This window comes from Hylobates moloch, unplaced genomic scaffold (assembly GCF_009828535.3).
Source record: "Hylobates moloch isolate HMO894 unplaced genomic scaffold, HMol_V3 SCAFFOLD_3, whole genome shotgun sequence".
In the NCBI taxonomy this organism is placed as follows: Eukaryota; Metazoa; Chordata; class Mammalia; order Primates; family Hylobatidae; genus Hylobates; species Hylobates moloch.
In genome coordinates, this window is record NW_026652278.1 from 65,646,978 (window position 1) to 65,667,549 (window position 20,572).

At 46.4% G+C, this 20,572-nt stretch overlaps 1 protein-coding gene across 6 annotated transcripts in view; it reads right to left on the reverse strand.

Moving 5' to 3' along the window:
• Positions 1 to 20,572, reverse strand: part of LRRC20 (leucine rich repeat containing 20) — an 89,060-nt gene that overhangs the window by 45,199 nt on the left and 23,289 nt on the right. For 4 of the 6 annotated variants that reach the window (XM_032139194.2, XM_032139184.2, XM_058436319.1 and 1 more), the window contains one exon: positions 1,733 to 1,882. In XM_032139194.2, coding sequence (XP_031995085.1) covers positions 1,733 to 1,757 — 25 coding nt within the window. In that variant the 5' untranslated portion in view covers positions 1,758 to 1,882. Of the gene's footprint in view, positions 1 to 1,732; positions 1,883 to 9,998; positions 10,051 to 12,455; positions 12,566 to 20,572 lie in introns of those variants that run through there. The other 2 variants (XM_058436322.1, XM_058436321.1) reach the window with 2 other exon arrangements.

Genomic DNA, 20,572 nt, shown 5'->3' on the forward strand with positions numbered 1-20,572 from the left:
CCCAGCTAATTTTTGTATTTTTAGTAGAGACAGAGTTTCGCCATGTTGGTCAGGCTGATCTCGAACTCCTGACCTCAGGGGATCCACCTGCCTCAGCCTCCCAAAGTGCTGGGATTACAGGCGTGAGCCACTGCACCTGGCAACGTGGATGTATGTTTTTACATCTCTTGGGTATATACATAGGAGGGGAGTGACTGGGTCATATGGTAACTCTGTGCTCTGTGTTTAACCATTTGAGGAACTGCTTAACCTTTCTACACAGCGGCTTCCCAGCTGCTGCTTGTACAAGGCTTGCCTTCAGTGTGACAGGACTAGGAAGCAAGTCTGTGTGAATTGCCTGTTTTCAAAGAAGTAGACTATTGTGAAGCACTCTTTAAACTGCATCTTCGCTGTTGAGTCTTTGATGATTCCAAAGGGACTTGTGGATTCTGCAAAGTCTCAAGGGCACTGCTATGAATGCCGGTTGTCATTGTACCGGCAGACACAATTCTGGCTAGCAGGCTGTGGCAACAGAGATAGTGCTGCTACAAATCCTTAAGTTCAGGGTGCAAGGGAGGGACAGGTGTGAGTTAATGCCTGTGAGGAAGGCTCCTGGAAGACAGAGGGCAGGCTCTGAAGCCTGGTCTCCAGGGGAGACAGGTGGGAGGGCAAGGAGGCTGGAAGGGGGCATGGAGTTGGGGTCCATGTGAGTCTGAGATGAAGCAGGATCCGCCCCCCTAGGCTTCCTGTGCCCTCCGCAATTCTCCCACTCCACTCTTTCACAAACATACAACAGGCGCCCACGCCACAGCTCTGCCACATGGGTCACTGAGCAGCAGTGACCTCTCATAGAAGGATGGAGAGACTGCTCTCTGGAGAAGAGGGCAGGCATTACAGCAGTCAGGCCACACTGCTTGTCCATCCAGAGGAACCATTTCTAGAGCATCTACGAGGCCCACCTGCTGGACTCCTGCCACCTTGATGCCAAGTACCTACATCCACGTGCTCTGAATATGCCTAGCAGAGAAAATGCCAACATCGGCCAGGCGTGGTGGCTCATACCTGTAATCCCAGCACTTTGGGAGACCGAGACGGGCAGATCACCTGAGGTCAGGAGTTTGAGACCAGCTTGGCCAACATGGTAAAACCCCACCTCTACTAAAAATATTAAAATGACCCAGGTGTGGTGGCACACACCTGTAATCCCAGCTACTTGAGAGGCTGAGGCAGGAGAATTCCTTGAACCTAGGAGGTGGAGGCTGCAGTGAGCCGAGATCACACCACTGCACTCCAGCCTGGGCGACACAGCAAGACTCTGTCTCAAAAAAAAAAAAGAAAAGAAAAGAAAATGCCAACATCCCTGGCATCTGTCACTCCTGAACTGAGAGCAACACAGGAGAACACTAGATTGGAAGGTGAGAAGGGGGCTCATTTAAGACTACTGGGAAATAACAACTCCCAGGGCCTCAGGACTCAAACACCCTGCTGGTCTATTCAGGACAAGACAATCACTCCAGGAACCACACCTTTGACCCTTGTTCAATCTGCTTCACAGCCAGCTAGAGGCAGAAGTGACCTGGAGAGTTCCAAGCTGCAGGGAGAACACAGGTCCATTTTCAAAGTCTACTCATGGGAATGACTTCATGGGTGTCGCTGACCAGGGACCAGCTCTGGTGGCACTCCCCAGACAGGGTCAGAGCCTGAAGGATGAAGGCTGGCCATGCCCTCCTGGCTGGAACTGACTAGGGCCTACCTCGGAGCTGACTGAACGTGGTCATGAACTTGCTGGTGAGGGACTTAAGCTCGTTGTTAGCCAGGGTGATGAGGTGGATCTGGCCGGAGACATTCCGCAGGACCTTGTAGATGCCAATGGGAAAGGAGACCAGCTTGCACTCGGCCAGGTCTGCAGCCAAAGAACAAAGACAAACCAGAGTTATCAGCCACAGCTGCCCAAGAACTTGTCCCAGACTCACATAGACCCCACCTCCATGCCCCCTTCCAGCCTCCTTGCCCTCCCACCTGTCTCCCCAGGGCCAGGCTTCAGACCCTGCCCTCCCTCTTCCAGGAGCCCTCCTCATAGGCATTAACTCACACCTGTCTCTCCCTTGCACCCTGAACCTGAGGATTTATGTTAGCACCAGCTCTGTTACCACAGCCTACTAGCCAGAATCGTGTCTGCTGGCACAAAGATGACTGGCATTCATAGCAGTGCCATTGAGATCCTGCAGAATCCACAAGTCCCTTTAGAATCATCAAAGACTCGACAGTACAGGTACAGTCTAAAGAGTGCTTTACAATAGTCTACTTCTTTGAAAACAGGCAATTCACACAGACTTTATGGTTTGATCTTCTTCCTAGTCCTGACACACTGAAGGCAAGCCTTGTACAAGCAGCAGCTGGGAAGCCGCTGTGCGGAACAGTCAAGCAGTTCCTCAAATGGTTAAACACAGAGCACAAAGTTACCATATGACCCAGTCACTCCACTCCTAGGTATATACTCAAGAGACAAAAACATACGTCCATGCAAAAACACATTACACGTGGATGTTCATGGCAGCGTTATTCACAATAGCCCGAAAGCCAGAGAGTGGAAACAACCCAAATGTCCACCAACTGCGGACTGGATCAGCAAAATGTGGTCTCTGCATGAAAGGGAATATCATCCAGCAATAAAAAGAAATGAAGTGGCCAGGCGCGGTGGCTCATGCCTGTAAACCCAGCACTTTGGGAGGCCAAGGCGGGTGGATGGCTTGAAGCCAGGAGTTTGAGACCAGCCTGGCCAACATGGTGAAATCCTATCTCTACTAAAAACAAAAAAATTAGCCGGGCATGGTGGTATGCACCTGTAATCCCAGCTACTCACAAGGCTGAGGCACGAGAATCACTTGAGCCTGGGAGGTGGAAGTTGCCATGGGCCCAGATCATATCACTGCAAACCAGCCTGGGCAACAGAGCAAGACTCTGTCTCCCCACCAAAAAAAATTTTTTTAAAAGAAATGAAGTACCAATGTATGTTATAGCAGCTATAGCATGGCTGAACCCTGAAAATGTTATGCCAGGCAAAAGAAGCCAGTTACAAAGGCCTGCATATTGTACAGTTTCATTATATGAAATGTCAAGAATAGGCAAATGCATGCAGATGGAAAGTAGATCAGCCAAGGCTGCAGGGGATGGGGGTAGGGAGTGTTCTTTGTAGGGGTAATAAAAATGTTCTACGATTGGGCTGGGCGCGGTGGCTCATGCCTGTAATCCCAGCACTTTGGGAGGCTGAGGTGGCCAGATCACTTGAGGCCGGGAGTTCGAGACCAGCCTGGCCAATATAGAGAAACCCCATCTCTACTAAAAATACAAAAAAAAAAAAAAAAAATAGCGGGGCATGGTGGCACATGCCTGCAATCCCAACTACTCGGGAGGCTGAGTCATGAGAATCGCTTGAACCTGGGAGGCAAAGGCTGCAGTGAGCCAAGATCACACCACTGCACTCCAACCTGGGCAACAGAGTGAGACTATCTCAAAAAAAAAAAAAAAAGTTCTAAGATTGGATTGTGGTGATAACTGCTCAATCTGAACATAGTAAAACCACTGAATTGTACACTTTAAGTGGATGAATTGTATGGCATGTGAATTACATATCAATAAAGCTGATATATATATACATATACAATTATATATATTATTATATATATGAACAGCAGCAGACAGACACTAAAAGCATAGGGGTTCAGAAATTAGTCTGTCCAGTTCATCAAGGTGTCACTCAAGTTCCCTGAGCCTCAGTTTTCTCATCCATAGAATGAAGGTACCATCAGCTGCCTAGCAGAGCTGTTGGGAAAAATTAAATGTAGTAAAATAATGACTAACAAAGCGCCTAGAAGATACTTAGCAGGAATGCTACAAATATCGTAGCAGTCCTCCCCTTCCACTTTACCTTCTCTTGCCACTCAATCTAAAGCCTCTCTATGCTTCCAGGCCAGCTTCCATCTCATCTCTTCCAGAAGTCTTCTGGGTCACCCCTTTTGCTGGTGTCCAGTCAGCCCCCAACCTCGAACCCCAGCAGCACTCATCGACCCTGACAGCACCACCCCATTTATCTCTCAGAAAACTCTCATCTTTTCCCCAAAGAGGCCAGGCTCTCCCAGGCTTCTAAGCCTTTGAAGATTGCTCCAAAATAAACGTGTGAAACTCAATATTTCTATACACCAGCAATAAAATATGGTTTTAAAAGATTCTATTCCTAACAGCAACAATAATAAAAAATAATGGAAATAGTCACAATTGAAGCCTTTCTCCCTCATCTGCCTCACAGAATTTCCAAGACCCAGCTCAAATGTCACCTCCTCCATGAAGCTTTCTCTGACTGTCCTAAGCAGTTAGTTGTTCCAGGAGCTGAGCCTCATATAATGCAAACAAGACCTCTTCACCCTGTGTTGTATTAACCCCTTTTTGTGCTATTTTCCCAGTGGACTGGGAAGACCCCCAGAGCATAGTACCAGAAGTCCAGCAGACTCATGGGCAAGGCAGGGGTTCCAGATGACCTCACAGATGTGGTTTGGGCGGAAAAAAGGGATAGGTGGGAAAAGGGCAAAAGTCCAGATGACTGAGGGTCCACAGGGCTCCTCTGCCAGGCAGCCTATAAGGGGTGTTGTTAATGCCTTCTCTGGTCCAGGGCTGCACTTGGTAACCCAGCCCTGCGGCTGTCCAATGTCAAGCACCAGCTCTTCTATCAGCAGGCGGGGTTGGCAGGAGAGACTGCTAAATCCTGCCAGGGAGGAACAAGTTCCCAAAAGTCAGGCTTTCAGAAGAGGGAGAGCAAGGGCTGAGCTGGAAGCAAAGAGGCACTGTGGGCTCAGAGTTTGGGGCAAGCTGGGGATTCTAAAAAGAGTAATGGTTCCAAACAACAAGCCCTCTAGTGCTTTGTGACAGATATATTAAGGGCTGAAAAGAAGTTTTGTTGGAGTTGTTGTGAATTACACCAGTCCCTTTGGGTAGGAGTAGACAGATCTCATCATACGTCCCAGGAGCAACATCAAAGTAATGGAAGAAGCTTTCCCTTTAAAACAAAGAGCAAAATAAGGATGGCTTTCATCACCAGTATCCCTAAATAGCATCATGAAAGTTCTTGCCAGGTCGGGCATGGTGGCTCATGTCTGTAAGCCCAGTACATTGGGAGACCAAAGTGGAAGGATTGCTTGAGCCCAGGAGTTTGAGACCAGCCTGGGCAACATAGTGAGACCCTGTCTCTACAAAAAAAATTTTAAAGCTAGCTGGGCATGGTGGTATGTGCCTGTAGTCGCAGATACTTGGGGGTTGAAGTGGGAAGATCGCTTGAACCCAGGAGGTCAAGGCTGCAGTGAGCCTCTGCACTCCACTGCACGCCAGCCTGAGTGACAGTGAGACCTTGTCTGAAAAAAGAAAAGAAAAGGAAAAAAAAGAAAAGAAAAGAAAAGTCAAGTCAGGTCTGGCCAATTAAATAGAAAGCACAGACATTGAAAACAGACAAAATGATTCTTAAGTGCATATGAAATGACTGTATAACCTCAGAAACCCAAAACAGTCATCTGACAAACAACATAAATTAAAATGGTCTCAGCAAAGCGGCTAATCAAATAAGAATGCGAAAGGCAATGATATTCCTATGCACCAGCAAGAAAATACAGTTTTTAAAGATACTATTCCTAACAACAATATAAAATATAGAGAAATGAGCATAATGAAAAATGTATATGACCAATATAAAAAAAAGTAGAAAAGTTCACAAAGATATTTGTTTTTGTTTTGTTTTGTTTATTGAGACAGGGTCTCGCTCTGTCGCCCAGGCTGGAGTGCAGTGGCAAGATCTCGGCTCACTGCAGCCTCGAACTCCTGGGCTTAAACGATCCTCCCACCTCAGCTTCCCGGGTAGCTGGGACTACAGGCACATGCCATCAAACCCGGCTAATTTTTGTATTTTTTGTAGAGATAGAGTTTTGCCATGTTACTCAGGCTAGTCTTGAATTCCTGAGCTCAAGTGATCTGCCCACCTAGGCCTCCCAAAGTGCTAGGATTATAGTCATGAGCCACGGCACCTGGCCCACAAAGACATTTTTAAAAACAGTTTTGTATGTGAAGATATAACACGTCCATTGATGACAAGTCAAAATATTGAAAGACTGGTTTTTTAAAGAAATTAATTTATATATTGTTGAATGTAACTACTACCCAAATCCTCACAAGGTTTTTGTTTATTTTTAAGTTAACTAGATGGTTTTAAAGTTCATCTAGGGAAATCTATAAGTAAGACCCTCTAAAAAAGATGAGGTTATAACCAATATTATAAGCCTAAAATAATTAAAACAGAGGGCAAAATGGAAAATAGATCATAGAAATTATATAGTTCAGAAAATACAGAAATAATATCATAATAAATGCTAAAGAAGGCTTCACAAATAAACTGGAGAGGGAAGGATTAATCAACTGATGTCAGAATAACCCCTTCACAATTTTGAGAAAGACTCAATCTAAAAATCCAAATACATCCTAGATAGAATTACACTTTAAATATTTTTTAAACCAAATTTTAAAAAGTAAACATAATTGAACATTTATACAACCTCTTAAGTGAGGATGACTTCCCAAATCTAGGAGCATAACAGAATCACAAAGGAACAGATCAACAAAACTAACCGCATTAAAAAAATATAAAACACTTAGAAGCTTAAAAAGAATAAAGCAAGCAACAGGGATCTGTAAATAGCATGCGTACAGAGTCATCTTTATTGCTGAAACTACTCAATATAATTGAATAAAGAAAAAATTAAGACCACTTGAGAAGGAAAGGACGTAAGATATTTACAAAGGAAAAAACATAATTAGTAAACAAATATATAGCTCCTGATGTGTTTCCAAATTGCTTTCCAGAATATTTATGCCAATTTACATGTAACCTATCCAACAAATAATAAAATCATTAAAAAGAAAAGAAAGCCTTGCTAAGTTGATCGAGGGAAATGGTATCCTGCTTTAATTTGCAATATCTTCAGTAATGAGACTGATTATCTTTCATGGTTAATTAACTGTTTTTCAGCTAGGCATGGTGGCTCACAACCGTAATCCCCAAGGTTGGAGGATCACTTGAGGCCAGTTCATAACCAACCTGGGCAACACAGCAAGACCCGTCTCTACAAAAAATAAAATATGGCCGGGTATGGTGGCTCACGCTATAATCCCATCACTTTGAGGGGCCGAGGCAGGGAGATCACTTGAGTTTGAGACCAGCCTGGCCAACATGATGAAACCCCATCTCTACTAAAAATACAAAATTTAGCCAGGTGTGGTGACGGGCGCTTGTAATCCCAGCTACTCAGAAGGCTGAGGCAGAAGAACTGCCTGAACCCAGGAGGCCAAGATTGTACCACTGCACTCCAGCCTGGGCGACAGAATGACAGAGAGACTCTGTCTCAAAAAAATAAATTAATTAAATAAATTTGCTTGACATGGTGATGCCTGTGTGTAGTCCCAGGTACTTGGGAGGATGAGGTGGGAGGATCACTTCAGCCCAGTTCAAGGCTGCAGTAAGCTATGATTGCATCACTGCACTCAGGCTGGGCAACAGAGCAAGATCCTATCTCTAATAAAATAAAATAAATATTAATTAACCATTTGTTTCCCCTATGGAAAATCCTATTCATGTCTCACTCTTTTTCTACTTGGAGCTCTGGCATTTTTTTCTCCCAAATGTTGGTGGACCTCTTTAAATAGTATTATCGACCCAGTTGTGTTGATTGTTTCTCTTGTTGAATCACTCATGTTACAGAGCATAGGGTTTTTTTCTGAAGCAGGACATAAAAACCATATGCACATTGTAATTCCAACTAGGTATAAAAGGATACATGCCTGGGAAAGACAATAGAAAGAAAAATAGCCAGAATGCTAACAGTGGTTATTTCAAAGGATTTGAGCAATTTGTTACTAAATTATAGTCTTCATGGTTGTTTACTTTATGCAAAGTAAGTAAAATACCATTCTATATTTATATAAAACCATTTGCCAAGTATCCGTATACAGTGATACTTTACTTTTAAAATAAAAAATTAATGTATCATAAAATTAGCTATTTTTCTGAGACAGGATCTCACTCTGTCACCCAGGCTGGAGGGCAGTGGCGCGATCTCGGCTCACTGCAACCTTCACCTCCCGAGTTCAAGTGATTCTTCCACCTCAGCCTCCTAAGTAGCTGGGACTACAGGTGCATGCCACCATGCCCTGCTAATTTTTGTATTTTTAGTAGAGACAGTGTGTCACCATGCTGCCCAGGCTGGTCTTGAACTCCTGTCCTCAAGCGATCCACCTGCCTCATGTTCCCTAAGTGCTAAAGTTAACTTTTATTGGAAAAAATAACCTGGCAAATTCACAGATAAATTGAGGGCAGCCAGCTCTTCATCAGTGAGGGAAATAGGGAAAAGCAGATCCAAGAAACACAGGAACTCTGCATTGGGCTGGGGCAGAGCTGTGAATAGGAGCTTTCAGGCACCACCACTCCCCACAGTGGGGAGAGAAGTGCTTACAACGGAGGAAGAAGCCATAAAGCCATGCAAGTTATTTCCAAGGGTACTCAAAGCAGCCTGTCTTCCTGGAGTAGATCAGCCCAGAAATGTCCAGCCCACAGTCCCATTCCGACCACCTGGGCCATCTACACACCATCCCAACCTCACACCACCCACCCTTCCAGTCTCTGATTTAGGCAACATACAAATGCCAGGCACAGTGGCTCACGCATGTAATTCCCAGCACTTTGGGAGGCCGAGGCGGGCAAATCACTTGAGGTCAGGAGTTCGAGACCAGCCTAGCCAACATGGTGAAACCCCATCTCTACTAAAAATACAAAAATTCGCTGGGTGTGGTGGCACGTCCTGTAATCCCAGCTACATGGGGGGCTGAGGTGGGAGAATTGCTTGAGTCCGGGAGGTGAGCCGAGATCACACCACTGTACTCCAGCCTGGGCGACAGAGCGAGACTCCATCTCAAAAAAAAAAAAAAAAAAAAAAAAACCCAAAAGACAAACACACACACACAAAAACAAGCAACATACAAGCCCTCTGCGGCTTCATCTGGCCAACTGACACGTCGCAAGACCACACTAGAGGATGCCGAGGGCCTGGAATGTCGCCTCCGACACCTGTTTCTTTCTTTCACTCTCCACAAATAGCTATTGAGGCCCTCCTGTGTGCCAGGTACTGATCTGCATGGTATCCTGTGACTTACCTATGACTTTTTTGTGCTCCCAGGGATTCCATCTGTTTCCTCCATTATGTGACCCCTACAGTACCCACCAGAGGCCAGGATGCGTGAGAGGGGTGCACCACCAAGCTCCTACCCAGAACAGCCTGGCTGCCACTGACGGCAAAGGCAATCCAGGAGTTCCACAGAAGGGCTCTGCTGGGATGTGATGCAAACACCCCTCATCCCAGCCCCATCACCAGCCACTAACACAGCACATGGACTCTCACCCCTGCTGGGAGGAGAGGTCCACGATCTCCAGAACAATTCTCCATGGTCTCGGAACAAGAAAATGGAGATCCAGGAGCAAATATCATCCTTACACAGCCATGTTCCCATCTGTACACAAGGAGCAATATACTGTATGCCACACACGGGGGATGGGAATAATAACAACCATAAACAACACCACTTACTATTTCACATGTGCTATGTAAGTACAAACTATCCCCTCTGCACACAGGAAACTGTAATAAAGTGACTTGCCCCAGGTCATACAGCTGGAAGTGAGGACGGGGAGATTTGGATCCCAGGTTAGGTGGATCAGGAAGCCAGGGGTCCCAACAACTCCACTCTACTGCCCCCTTGAGTCAAAAACATGCCTAGGTGCCTGCCTCTAGGCCAGGCCAGAGAAAGGGAGTATATGCTGAACACCCCCATGGGAAACCGAGGTCTTATCTACAAACTCCTGTACGTCCTTCAAGTTCAGAGCCCTCAATGCCTCTGGGGAAAGGGGCCAACAGCCTTCTGCACAAGCCAGTCACCTTCTGTTCTCCGGAAATTCCTCTGCAGGTCTAATTCGGAGGTTGGGCACCATCTATATCCATTCTACCTGTTTGCAGAAGGAAAAAGCCCCATGAGCCCCAAGTTCAATGTTCGGCCCTGAGTTTATAGGAACAGACAGCACTGCTGCCAGAGAACACAGCCAAGATGTGACTGGGGGCCAGGTCCCACTAGGGAAGGGGAGCCCCACCCAGGGAAGAGAAGATCCAGGCTGCAGACAGGAGACAGTGGTCCTCAAGGAGCTGTGGGATGTCATCGAGAAGGTCTTATTCTCTATGGGTCCTCAGCACAGACAGTATATAGTTCACCAAGGCATAAAGAAAAGGCTCCTGGGTGAGGACGTTGAGGACCGCATCAAGCAGCATGGTCAGGCAGAGTCCCCACAGAGAGAATTCCTAAACCAGATAGAGGCCGAGCTGGTGATCTCAAAGCTCCCGTTCAAGTTAATAAACACAGGGCTGGGTGCGGTGGCTCATGCCTGTAATCCCAGCACTTTGGGAGGCTGAGGCAGGTGGATCACCTGAGGTCAGGAGTTCGAGACCAGCTTGGCCAACATGGTAAAACCCTGTCTCTACTAAAAATACAAAAAGTAGCCAATCGTGGTGGTGCGTGCCTGTAATCCCAGCTACTCAGGAGGCTGAGGCAGGAGAATTGCTTGAACCGAGGAGGCAGAGGTTGCAGTGAGCAGAGATCGTGCCACTGCACTCCAGCCTGGGCAACAGAGCAAAACTCCGTCTCAATAAATAAATAAATAAATAAAATAAACACAGCTAACAGCACTGCGTATTTGCTATGTGCCAGACACAGTTCTAGGCACTTTTTCTGTATTAACCCATTTAATTCCTTGAACAACCTGAGTTACCCTCACAGCAGGAGAATGAGGCACGTGTTGATAGGTAAATTGTCCATGGTCATTGTGGTACAGTGATGGGATCAAAAAATCTGAATGCAAAGATTCAAAACCAAAGATTCAAGTAGGGTGACCAGTAGGGTAGTTTAAGCAGGACTTTCCTAATTTTAGCATTGAAGGTCTTGCATCCTGGGGAATCCCTCCTCAGTCATGGGCAGATTGGGATGTTTAGGGTCACCCTAGATTCAGGTGGATGGATGAGAGTTCTACAGACAAAAAGGAGAGAGGGAAGGGAACCCAGGAGTGAGCCACAGCATGAGCAAAGGACTGTCACCCCTCTGGGACTCCCTCCTTGAGCTCTGCCTTCTTCTACAATTTCTCAGAGCCTCGCCCATGCTGCATGAATGCTCAGAGAGGAAGGCTCCTGGCATTGGAATCATTTAGTGCTAAATGATTAGCATCATTTTGGCGGTCACAGACCCCGACAGGGGTCAGGAATGGCGTGGTAGGTAAGGGGCAGTGCCAGGCTCCTCCAGCACCATGTAGACAGCAGCTAGACTTTCCCTAGCAGCCCCAGCCGCTGACACCTGGGCTGCAGCAGGGAACAGAAAGATCCTTGGGGGAGGTGGTAGCAGTGCAATAAACACAAGCTGCGATAATCCTAATTATAATTATTATTGCAAGAAGACCAAACTGCATGTCCCCAAACTGCTAATTAGAACAGTTTTTTGCGTTAATAAAGAAGACTTTTATTAAATTGCTTGGGTCCTTTATTAAAGCTTATCTCCTTAATTCTAATGAATGCTTGATGAAAGGTAACCAGTGGGCAGAACCAGGGCAGAAGGAGCAAAATCCAAGAAGAGAGAACACTCAGCTAGAATTCAGGAGCGCCTGATCGAGCTTGCATGGTGACTTAGAAATATAGAACTTTGACCCCTGCCAGCCCCTGCTGAGAAGTGGGCCTGGTGACAGGGCCCAAGAGTGGGAAATGGAGAGGGACTTCCCTGCCAACCAAGTCACAGGGCCCAGAGGCGAGGGCGTCAGGGACTCAGGCCAGTAGACACATGGGCTTGTGACCTAGCCAAGAAGTAAGGCTCCTAAGGCTACTGGAGGAACTCTGTAGCCATTGTGACCCACTCCCACTGGAAGCTTTCTTCATGGAATCTCAGGGTTAGGAGCCTGGGGGTCACTTGGCCCATGTTTGCCAAACTTCCGAGTTAGAATCAACTGAAGGCTGGGCACAGTAGCTCACGCCAGTAATCCTAGCACTTTGGGAGACTGAGGCAGGAGGATTGCTTGAACCAAGGAGTTTGAGACCAGCCTGGGCAACATAGTGAGACCCTGTCTCTAGAAAAATAAAAAATTAGCCAGTCATGGTGGTGCACACCTGTAGTCCCAGCTACTCAGGAGGCTGAGGTGGGAGGATTGCTTGAGCCTAGGAAGTCAGGGCTGCAGTGAGCCGAGATCATGCCACGGCACTCCAGCCTAGGTGACAGAGTGAGACCCTGTCTTAAAAAGAAAAAAAAAAAAGAGAGAGAGAGAATCATCTGAAGAGGCTGGTCCTTTCATCCTCCCCCAGATATTCTACCTTTCAGTGAATCTGGGATGGTGCCATGAAATTTGTTTTTAACAATATCCCCAGGTGATTCTTATCAATAGGCAAACTTGTGAAACACTGAGTAACACAGCCTCCAATCTGAGGCCTGAAATTTCTTCATGTCTCCGTCTGAGGTCACAGAGTTCTCTTGGAACACTGGTGATGGGGGGGCTCACTCCTCCTTCCACAGAATGAGTTTAACTGTTAGAGAGTTCTTTCACGAACTGTATTAATAACTGCCACCCTTCACCACTCACCAGTCCTGATGCCCTCTCTCCTGCATGGCAATCCTTCACATAAATGATGACAAAGGACATTATAAACATTTTCTTTTTAATTATTGTAAAATACACATAACATAAAAATTTAGCGAGCGATATGACCAAGTTTTACAGGAAAACTCCCGTGATTTTCAATCAAACATTGCATAAGTAGCCAAGGAGCAATGAATAGCAGCAACTAGAGTCGTGGAAGCCGTGCATCTATGGGCATGAGGAATGGGAGGGATGTCTAACACGTCCAGTGTGAGTGGTGGAGGGAAATGTAATTGATCGATCCTAATCACTGACTCTTGGTCAACTTTACAGTTTCTGCAATACAAGCTTGTGATTTATGCTTACTCTCTAGTGGAAATCAGGATTGTTATGAAGACTTAAGGCTCAATATTTTTTAATACAATACTCTTCTAGGATGTAACAGTGAAGCAGAGTAAACTACAACTGTTAAGCAAGTTCCAGCTTTTCTCAAGTTAGTTATATTATAGGATGTACTTAGTAAGCGTCTTTAGGTGAAAGAAGTTGAATTATGTTAAATGTTGCCCTTTGCCACATTACATTGAACACTGGATGCATGTGGAAAGACATGCTTTTTTTTTGGTAAAACTCAAGGTAGGAGCTGTGTCTAGAAACATTCTGGCATGTTTGTTAATTCTAGTTTCACTTAATAACCTGAAAGGCATGTACGTTTAAGCTTTTTTTTTTTAAGTTAATGGGAAAAATTTGAAACGCAATACCAATACTTTAGAATTTTGGTCTTGGTGTTTGTATGAAATTCTGAGGCCTTGATTTAAATCTTTCATTGTAGTGTGACTTCCTTTTAGGTATACTGTGTTAAGTGAAACTTTTCAAATAAATCCTCCTTTTAAAAACTGCTAAGAAAAAAAATGTAGCATTTTTATCAGTGGCAAGGGATTAGCAGGCAGAGCACAGAGGATTCTCAGGCGGTGAAAGTGACGTGTGGCAGACACATGTCATTATACATTAATCCGAGCCTAAGGCCGTGCAACACCAGGAGTGAACCCTAATGTGAACCATGGACTTTGGGTAACAATGATGCACCAATGTAGGTTCACCAATTGTAGTAAATATACCCCCCTGGTGGGGGATGTTGATCATGGAGAAGGCAATGCCTGTTTGTGGGCAGTGGGGAGTATATTGGAAAATTTCTATTCTTGACTCTTAATTTTGCTGTGAACCTAACACTCCCCTTTAAAAATTAAGTATTTTTTAAAATGTGCCATCTTAACCATTTTTAAATGTACAGTTCAGTAGCTTTAAGTATATTTATATTGTTGTGCAATCAGCCAATCTCCAGGACTTTTGCATCTTGTGAAACGGAAACTCTTTACTTGTTAACCCCCTATTTTCCCATCCCCAGCTGCTGGCAACCACAGAACACTATAAACTTTTTTCCAGGCAAAAACATCCCCAGAAACTTCAATCCTCATGGTTCTGGCTGCTCCCGTGAGAGGAGCAGGACCAACCTAGCTCAGACTCTGGCCCGGCCAGAACCTCCTCCTGCACAGGTGTTGAGTCTCTAACACATAACTGCAGCCACCACTGATTGACACCAGGTGTGTGCCAGAAGCTGTGCTGGGGCTTCAGACCTTTTATTCCCTCCATTCCTCACAATCATCCTATAAACAGGTCACTACTATGCTTACCCCTGGTTAACAGTTAAGGAAACTGAGTCATGGAGAAGTCAAACAAATTGTTCTAAGTCATATGACTTATTCAAGGTCAACCAGTTAATGAAATAATAAAAAACATTTACAAAGTGCCTGCTGCTTGCAATTAGTGATCTCAGCATTGTCATGCATTAACTCAGTTAACCCCCACAACATGCCCATGAGACAGGCACTATTTTGTATTTTTTATTTTTTTGAGACAGAGTGTCACTCTATCACCCAGGCTGGAGTGCAGTGGTGTAATCTCGGCTCACTGCAACCTCCACCTCCTGGGTTCAAGCGAGTCTCCTGCCTCAGCCTCATGAGTAGCTGGGACTACAGGCATGCACCACCACGCCCAACTAATTTTTGTATTTTTAGTAGAGACGGGATTTCACCATGTTGGCCAGGCTGGTCTCGAACTCCTGACCTCAGATGATCCATGAGATGGGCACTATTATTACTATTCCTGTTGTACAGAGAAGGAATCAAGACACAGAGCCAGGAGTCTTGGTTAGTAAGCCGCAGAGCTTATTTGGTTAGTAAGCTGCTGAGCTTAAGGGTTTGCTCCTAACCACCATGATACACTGCCTCCCTAGAATATGTAACCTGCATTCAGGACAGCCTGCCATGCTGAAACAGATTGGGAGATGGTGGGTTTCCAATGAGCAGATAGATCTTCCATGATTTACAATGGGTTCCCAGGGAACACTGGTATCTTGCAGTTCCCATGGAACTATATAAAAGGGGACTTAGAGTTGAAAGAGCTGGTGAAAGAGTCATCAGGGTATCAACAGCCTGGATTTGTCACTTACTGTCTGTGGGACCTTGGGTCCTTATGCCCTTAGTTTTCAAATCTTGGTAAATTGCAACTGATCATCTCCAATGCCCCTTGCAGCTGCCACTGTGGATTCTAGGATTTGGCCACAACCAGGAGCCACCTTGGGAGCTCTATAGACTCTTGATGCCTAAGTCTCTCTCCCAGAGAGTCTGATTTAATTCGTGGGGGCTGGTGCTTGGGAATGGAAGGGAGGGTAAAAGCTCCCTGGGTGACTCTAAGGTACAGCCAGGTGAACTCTGCACCATACCATCACCTCTCTAACTAAAGTGTGCCACCTGGGGACACTGCCAATGTGCAGATTCTGATGCCACATGTCGGGGTGGGGCCTAAGAGTCTGCATTTCCACCCAGCAGGTCCAAGGACCACAGTAAGTAGCAAGCGCTAGTCCAGTGCAGTGGTTCTCCAAGGGCATCAGCATCACCCACAGCAACAGCATCACCCCAGAACTTATTAGAAAGGCACATTCTCAGGCACCACCCCAGTCCCACAGAATCAGAAACTCCGGAGTTAGGGCCCAGGCATCTGTGTTTTAGCTGAAGCATCACTGGCCTAGAGGGGCCAGGCCTCCTCCTGCTGTAGCTGCTTCCCGTATTGATGATGATAATGGGGTGGTAATGACAGTAACTGAGTGCTGGCTGCTCCTGCCTGCCTAAGGGCATGAGGTTTACACACTCATGGAAATTTTTTGTTCCCTGGGTGCCTCCTGCTTCCCCTCTGAGCAGACTATTTCAGGACAGAGCCGCAGAGACAGTGTCTTCACTCTCTTCTCTTGCTTTGTTCATGCTTCTGGTACTCAGAGGCACACATGACCCTCGGTGGGGAGGCCACCCTGGGCTGTAACTCAGGAGGCCAAATTCTCATCCCAGCCTCTCCACTATCAGCCAGGGGGGCTCAGAGACACTACTTCTTCATGGGCCTTGTCCCCTCATCTGTAAAATGAGGGTTTGGACTAGATGATTTGGGGTCTCAACCAGGCCAGACCTCCTCTGACTCCATGATTCTACTAAACAAAGGCTCTTCAGGCAGCCCTCTGTCAAAGAGGAGCCCCCCATGACTTGAGCTGCCAGTCTCTGCAATGTCACTCAATTTCCAAAGTAGGGACACACAGGATGCAGACAGCCAGCAAAACAACTGCTCATCAAGGGATCGCGCCGTGCATCACTGGGCACAATTAGGCATCACTTTAACAAAGCTGTTTGTTTTAGTGCTTACAGAGCTGGCTAGCTCTAAAAGGCTTAAGACAAAAAGCAGCCGGACTTGCTCCCTCTTGACAAATCCCCTCCCCCAGGAACAACCACTTTCAGGTCTTTGCGGGTGTTTAACTCCTGATCTCTGGAGCAATGTTTCTGAGCCTGTTTCCTGTCTCATGCCCATTATAGAGAAAAGGGCATGGGAGGAAGAGCTCACCGAGGACCACATACATCCAGAAAGTCCCACCGCAATAGCACACACAGCTACTGGGCCCGGGAGGGTTGTCGGGGAGAGAAGGGCAGAAAGGCACTTCGGGAAGGGGCGTCTTCTGAGATGTGGGGAAACCACTCAACTTGAATGTGCCAGTGGGTTTAGGGGGATTTTTTTCTTTCATTTCCTATTTCATGGACTTGCATATTGTGCAAGAGTTTTACAAGCACTTAATGACTTCTTACAAATATCTTCAGTTTAAAGAAAGGAACATCCCCAACATGCAGTGACCCTTGGGATATGCTTTCCCTCAAACACCCAAAAACCTGGATCAGTGGAGACGGGTGTTGATGGGGACATGGGGAACAGAGCTAAAGTCCTGCCAGGGCAAAGCTCACGGGAGCTGCTGGGGAGAGCAGCCGCACGCTCAGAGAGCTGTGCGGACACCCCTCTGACAAACGCCGCACACACAAATCCTGCATCTCGGAGGTGCCTTCTCAGGTCCTGCTGCAGAAGCCCCAGCCTCTCTAGGAAATAATGTGCTACAGAGAGTTGGCCTCAGAGAAGAAAGCTGAGCATGTGGCCCTCCAGCCAGTGGCTGTCATACTCAAACAGTCAGAATAACTTCTAACCACACAAGAGACCTAGAGAGCAACATCTTCTCAGAATCCAAATTGAGTCCTTTCTTGGGCCAACTCTTTCTTGCTGTGGGACCTCAGGCAAGTTACTTAACCCCAATCTCAGTTTCCTCTTCAGTAAAGTGAGGACAAGAACTCTTTCAAAAACCTGTATGCAATCTGGGCATGGTGGCTCATGCCCTTAACCCAAGCACTTTGGGAGGCCAAGGAGGGAGGATCACTTGAGTTCAAGAGTTCAAGACCATCCTGAGCAACACGGTAAAACCCTGGTTCTATAAAAAATACAAAAAGTAGCTGGGTGTGGTAGTGCATGCCTGTAGTCCCAGCTAGCTACTTGGGAGGCTAAGTTGGGAGGACCGCTTGAGCTTGGGAGGCAGAGGTTGCAGTGAGCCAAGATCATGCCACTGCACCCCAGCCTGGGTAACAGAGCCAGACCTTTTGAGACTTTGTCTCAAAAAAATAGAAATAAATAAATAAAGTTTTAAAACCTGCATGTAGTGCTGGGCAGAGTAGCTCACACCTGTAATCCCAGCACTTTGGGAGGCCGAGGCGCGCAAATCATGAGGTTAGGAGTTCAAGACCAGCCTGGCCAATATGGTGAAACCCCGTCTCTACTAAAAATACAAAAATTAGCAGGGTGTGGTGGCAGGTGCCTGTAGTCCCAGCTACTCGGGAGGCTGAGGCAGAAGAATCGCTTGAACCCGGGAGGTGGAGGTTGCAGTGAGCCAAGATCGCACCACAGCACTCCAGCCTGGGTGACAGAGTGAGACTCCATCTCAAAACAAAACAAAACAAAACAAAGCAAAACAAAACAAAACAAAGCAAAACAAAACAAAACAAAAAAAAACACCTGTATATAAATGTTCACAGCAGCATTTTCACAATAGCCTAAAAGTGGAGACAATCCAAATGTCCATCAGCTGATGAATAGATAAAGGACATGTCGTATATCCATTCAATGTACTATTATTCAGCCATAAAAAGGAATGAAATCCTGACACGGGCTACAACATGAATGAACCTTGAAAACATTTTGCTATGTGAAGGAAGCCAGTCACAAAAGGACAAATGTTGCATTGATTCCATGTACATAAAATGTCCAGAAGAGGCAATCTATAGAGACAGAAAGTAGACTGGTAATGGCCTGGGGCTGGGCAGAGATCAGGAAATGGGAAAGGACTCCTTATGGTACGGGGTTTCTTTTTTGAGTGATGAAAATGGCTTAGAATTAGACAGCAGTGATGGTTATACAATCTTGTGAATATACAAATAAATACTGCACTGTATATTTTAAAATGTAAATGTTACAGTATTTGAATATACCTCAAAAAGAAATGAGGACAACAGGATCCAACAAACAGGTGGTTCTGAGCATGAAATAAAATGTCTGCAAGGCTCTTAGCACAGCGCCTGGCAGTAGTTTGTGCTCACTAAGTAAGAGATGCTGCTATGAGGATGCAAAAATATTACTTTTATTTGAGAATCTGACAAAGATGTGCTTCAGCTCTGTCATCCCTGGAGGAGAGAAATGACCCCTGGATTGCACTTATTCTCACAATCCCTGGACAAGGAGACAACTGCATGTGCTATCATGGGCTTTGGGACTTTCCAAAAAAAAAAAAAAATCTCCTTCCTGGCAAGCCAGTAAGGAGAAAAGAAGCCCATATTCAATTAAAATCAAAAGTAAACCCCACACAGAAGACAATCAAATGACACACAGTCAACAATTTGAGACATTAAATTATTTTGATTTAACTGATGACTCATCACAAACATATACATACGAAAGGGAATAGAAACAGCAGCCAGGATGACACTAACAGTGTAGCCACCAATGGCTCTAAAGGGACCACAGCTGGTCCGAGTGGAGGAGGCCATGTGGCCAAGACAGACCTTGGAGAGGCTTGGGCAGGCCCTGAGGTCTTCCTGCAAGGAAAGCATCAATCAGTCCCTTTGTGCAGATAAGGAAACAAAAGCCCAGAGAAGTTAAGAACTTGCTCAAAGCCACACACTAAGTAGGCAAAGGGTGGAGTTTGACTTCTTCTTCAGAACATCGCCCTACAGAGAAAGTCCAGAAACCTGGATCTGCTGCTGCCTTTAACTCAGTGTCCTTGGGCAAGTCACTTGTGGTGCCTCAACCTCCCTATCAGTGAAACGCAGAAATGAACACAGCCTATGTCTCTCCAAATGTGGGATGCACAAAACTACTCTCAAGGTTATCTTCGGGTGTGATGAGATGCCAAACAATCCAATCCACCTTGAGCAGGGCAGAGGGTGAGGGGACGGCAGATGGAAGCTGTGAGAGCCACACCTGCTGAACCCACACAGCACCCTGGGGATAGAGGGCTGCAGTTACCAACTGACCAGATTTCTACAGCACCTTTCTCCTCCTCGGACAATCTTTCAGGGCTTGATATAGCAAGGAATCCACCCCTGTAAGCAATGGCTTCTCAGAGAAGTTGTTTGTCCTCCTGAGCTCACAGATGCATGACTTACGGGACTCAGGAAGCAGCAACAAACATCACCAACCAGTGCCTTGTGCGCCATGTCTGCCCCAGACAAACACCACTGCCCAGCATGGCTGGCCTCAACCACCTGCCACTCCTCCAGCTCGCCCACCATGCCGACTGGCTCCCGCAGTCTAGAATGCCCCTCCCTCCCCTCTCTGCCCACCAGCCTAGCCCCACCTCCCCAGATAGGGCACCCACCTCAAACCTCAGGATGCTTGTCTTAGCGTGTGACCTGGACTGTCTTCTGGCTGGTAGAGATCTGCAGGCTGCCTCCAGGACCCACAAGAGGTGAGCTTGTGTAGGGGCATAGGCAGCCTCCGCGGACCACCCCTCGCACCCAGTACAGCGTTGGGCAAAAGCTCTGAACGTAATCATACCCCTCACCACCGAGAAGCTTGGTCTCAGCATCCCACTTTGTAAAATGGGGATACAAATTCACTTTTAGGGAATGAAGAAAAGAATGAGCTAATATTTATCTAGGTGTTGAGTTCACAGCAAGAACCACACTGCAGCAAAGGTGTAATTATTCTACTATGGTTTTACTGCAGCCTGAAAGAAACTAGCTCTGTAATCCTGGACTCTGCCTTGACAAAGGTGGTGGCTGTATCTACACAGAAGAATCCCTCTCCCTGCCCTCCAAACCCCAGCCCCGCCCTTCCATTCGAACACCTGAACACCACTTTCCATTACGTCACTCTCCCATTCAAGAATCTCCATGCCAGGCCAGGCACAGTTGCTCATGCCTGCAATCCCAGCACTTCGGGAGGCGGAGA